At 58.3% G+C, this 5277-nt stretch overlaps 1 protein-coding gene across 2 annotated transcripts in view; it reads left to right on the top strand.

Moving 5' to 3' along the window:
* Positions 1–2190, top strand: part of PRMT7 (protein arginine methyltransferase 7) — a 43824-nt gene extending 41634 nt beyond the window's left edge. The window contains exons 16-18 of one of the 2 annotated variants that reach the window (XM_012660599.1): positions 465–652; positions 1409–1505; positions 1749–2190. In XM_012660599.1, coding sequence (XP_012516053.1) covers positions 465–652; positions 1409–1505; positions 1749–1919 — 456 coding nt within the window. In that variant the 3' untranslated portion in view covers positions 1920–2190. The remainder of the gene's footprint in view (positions 1–464; positions 653–1408; positions 1506–1748) is intronic. The other variant, XM_012660600.1, reaches the window with a different exon arrangement.
* Positions 2191–5277: the final 3087 nt, after the last annotated feature.

The following is a 5277-nucleotide window of genomic DNA, read 5'->3' as shown; positions in this document are numbered from 1 at the left end:
GCAGCCGTTTTCATTTTGGGGACTGCATTCCAAGGGAGGGGTGTGTAAGGGGTGTTCCTGCAGGTCCTTGGTACAGTAGATACTGGCAGCTCACCTCCTGCAGACACCGTTCCCCATCCACCTGTCTTGCCCCAGCCCTGTTGGATGTCTCCTGTCGAGGGTCTTACAGCTGCAGTGGGCAGGCAGTGTGGGTGAGTGTCCAAGTGCCAGGTGTTCTCATCAGTGATGGAGACATTTGGTCCTCAGAATAGCTCAAGAGGCATAGTCATCCATTTTTAAAAGGGAGAAAGAGGTGAAGTGATGCCCAGGAGCTGGCTGACAGGCAGCAGGAAGGGAGAAGCCCGCTGGTCTGATCAAAGCTCAGCCTTCCGTGAGCGCTCCCTGACCTGCGTGACTGCAGTTACCCTGGACACCCGGGCCACGGCAGGGCCTCTTCCCTCTGACAGCTGGCTCTGTCTCTGCAGACCCTGAGTCCCCATCTCTGTTCTCAGCGTGCCCTGGACTTCAGAGAGAGCAAGGAGGCCGAGCCCCAGCCACTGTGGGAGTACCCCTGCCGCAGCCTCTCCGAGCCCCAGCACATGCTGACCTTTGATTTCCGGCAGCCGGTCCCCCAGCAGCCCATGCGTGCCGAGGGCGCCATGGAACTGAGGAGGTGAGTGTAGGCTCTGGAGAGCGTGGGGGGCACAGGAAGGGGGTGGCCTAGGAGTTACTGTCCACGTGGTGAAGCACAGTTGGCCTGGGAGATGCTGACAAGCGGCGGATGACACATCCTTGCCTGTCCCTGTCAGAAGTGGCCCTACGTGTGTAGTGGCTCCCACAGCTCTGGGCATGCGGGAGTGGGGAGGGAAAGCAGAGTGGGCCATGCTCAGCCCCACATCTGAGGCCCCCTTGTCAGATCACAGCTGCAGAGACATGTGAACGTGGTTACTATGGCTACCTATTAGACCATTTCCCCGAATTCTCCTGGGAATGAAAGCAGGTTAGGAACGGGTGAGGCACAGCTCCAGCTCCCTCCATGGAGAGGAATTGCGTCTTCCCTGAGGAAGAACCTTCTTTTAACTTGAGGGGGAGGGGGGGTATGAGCCCAGAGCCCCTCAGGGCTCTTTGGACGAGGGGCAGGCAGCACAGGCAAATGCCATCATCTGCCTGGAGCCGGAGCTCCCAGGGCTGCCATCTGGGGTAGCTGGGAGGGGTCTTCAGCCTTTGGAGCCAGGGCTGCGCTTGAGCCTTCTGGACCTCAGCCTCAGGGGCTGATTCTCCTGTAGCTTTTTCTGTGTTCGGTGGAGTGTTTGGAGCTCCTGTGTGGGAAGGAAGTAGGGAAGACCAGGGGTTTCTGGAAAGCAGAAGGGAGCCATGGCTGTGCCCCCGTCTCTTGTGTGACTGTTTCTGTTTGGCCTAACACCCTCAGGCCTGGGAGGAGCCACGGGGCCGTCCTGTGGATGGAGTACCAGCTGGCCCCCGGCAGCACGCTCAGCACCGGCCTCCTGGAGCCTGTGGGAGACAAGGTAGTGCTGTGTGCGCCAGGCCCCCAGCGTGTGCTGACCCGGAGAGCAGGTGCCACTTGGGAGGCCACTCTGCTGCTTGTGCTCTGGGTGTTCCCGTCACAAATTCTTTAGGCCAGATGATAACCTCCCGGTGGCCCTGGCTCACCTGGCCCCTGAGCAGCTTCTCCCCATTGCAAGCTGCCTGGGCTGGAGGCTGCCCAGTTGCCAGGGAGCCCTCACTGTCTTCCTGCCGCTCCCCGACAGGGGCACTGCCACTGGAACCCCCACTGCAAGCAGGCCGTGTACTTCTTCAGCACCACACCAGATCCCAGAGTGCCGCCGGGCGGTCCCCGGACTGTCAGCTACGCTGTGGAGTTTCACCCCCACACCGGAGACATCACCATGGAGTTCAGGCTCACAGACACCTCAGACTGACCCTCACTTGAAAAATAAAGCGGCCCGAGGCTGCGGCCTCTGAATGGTGCGTGGCTTTCTGGGGAAGAAAGGTGTAACGTGCTACTCTCTCTCTGGGGACCTGCTCGGCTTCAGAGCATGGAGGAGACCCCTTCCATTTTTGCATCTTTGCACTGCCAACTTCTAGCTCCAGATGTGGCAGGCAAAATGGGCTGGTAACTAAATTTGGAGCCTTGGAGAGGTCAGGGAGACCAGACCCTCCCTCCCCACGCCGTTGTGGTTCTGAGGTGCTCAGGAAGCTCCGAGGCGGTGACGTTTGCCGCCCTACCTGGAAGTGAACGAAGTTCAGGCGTCTTGCTGGGGCCGCATGCAGGGCTGCCATGCTGTGCTCTTGGCGGGCAGAGCCGGTGGCAGGCGCCTGCCTTTCCTTCTCGCTCTCTGGAATCTCCAGACCCCTGCCTGGCTGGCTCCAGCTAGGAAGGTTCTTGTGGGGGGTGGAAATGCCGAGTCGTGGCTGGGTCTCCGGGGTTTGAAGGCTTGACGGGGTGGGGGCTGAGAGTCCTGTGTTCCGGCCCTTTCGCCCCGTGGATAACTTCACCAGGCCACAGTCATGGGCGTCTGGGCTCTGGCCCCAGCGTAGCACCAGCTGGCGGCCTGTCAGGATTCAGACTTGGACGCTAGGCTGGTGTTCAGATGACAGGGAGGGGCTGTCTCCAAGTAGTTCCTGTGCAGCCCTTTCTCGTGGGTCAGAACCCCACTCCCACCCCACCGAAGTCTCTGGGCAGATGGGTACAGTGCAGAGCCAGCCCCGCCCAGCCCAGCCTTGCTTCACAGGGACGGCCAGAGAACCCCGGAGGCCATGGCCTTGTTTCTCCCACACAAGTGCCTTTTTGTCATTTAGGTCCCAAAGCTCAGAGGAAATAGGAGACACCTAGTAAGAGAACCCCAAATGGCCTGGTGTCCTAGCATTTTAGGGCACACTTGGGCTGTATCCTTCTGGTAGGAAAGGCCATCTGGCCGTCAGCAGTCCCCCATGGCCCACCCCAGGCTGCCAGCCCCGCAGTCTGGAGCCAGAGCAGGGCCCAGACCCCACTTGTAGCTCAAATAAGTGGAGGACGCCAGCCTTGAGCCTCACAGTTTTATTTTCACCTCAGTATCCATCCTTCCTTTCAGCACCAATAAAGGAAAACAAAACAAAACAAAAGACCTCTCTTTTCAAAATATTTTATCAGGTGTAAAGATTGTTTTTCTTCTAGGGAAGAGTCATCTGGATATATATTTGATAATGTGTTTACCAAAACCTTGGGTGTGCTTACCATAGAAAACCCCTAATGTTCCATGAGGATACAATACAGAAAAAAAATACAGAAATTTAAAAAGTGGGTTTTTTCTTTTTTATAACAGTATTTCTAAATCTCAGCAAGTTAATACAATAGTTAAAAAGCATCAAGATTAATATTCATACTTAAAACTTAAGGAGGTTTTGGACGAATGAAATGAACAGTGCCTTCCCAGCTGACCCCCACCTCATGGCTTCTCTTGAGATGGCCCAGGGCAGGCACAGAGCCTCAGTTAGGAGCTGGGTGACCCCTGTGTCCTCCTCCTCCCAGGCCTTAGATGCCACAGAATCTGAGATCCTGGCAGTGTTTTGTGTCTTTTTTTAAAAATCAAAATGGAAAAGCCTGGCTTGTACATAAGCCCCGGGAGGCCACAGGCACATCACGTGGAACACGTGGTTGGGTGGTCGTGGCCTTGGCGCTGAGGGAGGTGTGAGGGGAGCAGGGAGGCAGTACGTCCTTGCTCTGGACGCCAGGACCTGGATAGGCAGAGGCGACCTGTGATGACAGAGAATGACCGAGGCACAGGGCAGTGTGACTTGCCTAAGGCCGCCCTGTGAGCTGGGTGGAGAGAAGCATGTGGCTGACTCCCACACCTGCTGCTCCTGGGAGGGGAGGCCGCCCAGGGCAATGGGAGGTGTGCTGGAGTCTGGTCTAGGGGCCTGGCCACTCCCCTGTGCACGTAGCCGTGTGGGTGCAGAGTCCTGGCTGCCCTGGGGTGGGGGCCTCCACGCCACCAAGCCTAGCCGAGGCTCTGGGGTATGGCAGAGAGCCCGGGCAGGAGTGCCTTTGTTGTGAGCAGCCCCTTCCTGGCTCTGGACTCTGGGGGGCAGGAGCCTGGCACCAAGGGTTCTCCCTGGCCAGGTGGATTCAGACAAACCAGAGTCACCGTGGATGCACGTCCTCGCAAAGCTAACCAGGCTCTGCAGGATTGTCCTCCCCAGCACGGGGCCTGGCGTCTGGCTGGCTGCTTGGCCCCCTCAGTCCCTCTTGCAGCGGGGTGGGTGACAAGGCACAGCGTCAGTGCACCAGTGCCAGGAGGCTGACAGCAGGCCCTGGTGCTCCCTCCAGCCTCACCAGGCAGAGCTGGCTCTGAGCCAGGCTGGATACAAGTTCGGGGTGCTGCGAGGAGGGGAGACGGTGGGACTTGTCAAAAAGTCCCTCAAGTTGGAGCCTTACACCTTGAAACAGACGAAACCCTCACCGTGTGACCGGGAAACAGCCCCCGTTGTCTGTTAAAGGCAGGTGGGCAGAGGCAGTGCTGCCGAGGGGGCCTGAGAGCTGCAGGCCTCCCCCAGGCCTGGAGGCAGATGGGGGACCGTGGGCTGTTGGCCAGCTCTGCCACGCTGAGCCGGGAGGCACAGTAGCAGGGTGGCTTTGTGCCTGGATGCCAACCAGTACCACTCCCTGCCCGGGCAAGCAGTGGCTGTCGGCCTTGCCACCCCAGCCTGCACACTGGTGAGGGGACAGGCCCTCTCCACACCTTGGCATCCTGCGCTTTCAGAGCCTTGGCGTTGGCTGGGGTAGCTGTTGAGGATGGGCCTGGGGGGCCAGAGTTGCAGCCCCACCTGGGGGCAGGCAGGCGGTTCCTGAGCTCAGCCGGCACGTGGGTGGGGACAGTCCCCAGGGAAGGATTGGTCCCAAACCAGAGAGGTGTCCGGAGGGTAGAAAGAAGAGGATGTGTTGGTTTTGATAGAAGAGAAGTTACAAATCTGTCATTTTCAAAATGAGGCCCTCCCACCCCCCTTTATGCTGAGTCCCCTTCTTCCTGTAAAAAAAGCGGGTGCTCTCTCGGATTCCCCGTTTATGGCTCCGTTGCCCAGACCCGAGTCTCCCAGAGGAGGCTTTATGGCGGCCAGAGCCAGCTGGACCCTGGCATGCCTGGGCGGGAAGGGACCCTGTTTCAGGAAGAGCAAAGTTCTGTGAGTGACTTGCAGACCCTTTGAAGTGAAGGGTTGATTTTGTTTTTAACTTAACTGTTTTTCTTTTTAAAATGTAATCGCCCTTGAATGCAAGACCCTGGGAAGAGCCCTGGGCTGGCA

The sequence above is a fragment of the Propithecus coquereli genome, unplaced genomic scaffold (genome assembly GCF_000956105.1).
Source record: "Propithecus coquereli isolate 6110/MARCELLA unplaced genomic scaffold, Pcoq_1.0 Scaffold67, whole genome shotgun sequence".
Classification (NCBI taxonomy): Eukaryota; Metazoa; Chordata; class Mammalia; order Primates; family Indriidae; genus Propithecus; species Propithecus coquereli.
The sequence above is the reverse complement of the archived record's forward strand: the minus strand, read 5'-3'. Positions and strand labels throughout refer to the sequence as shown.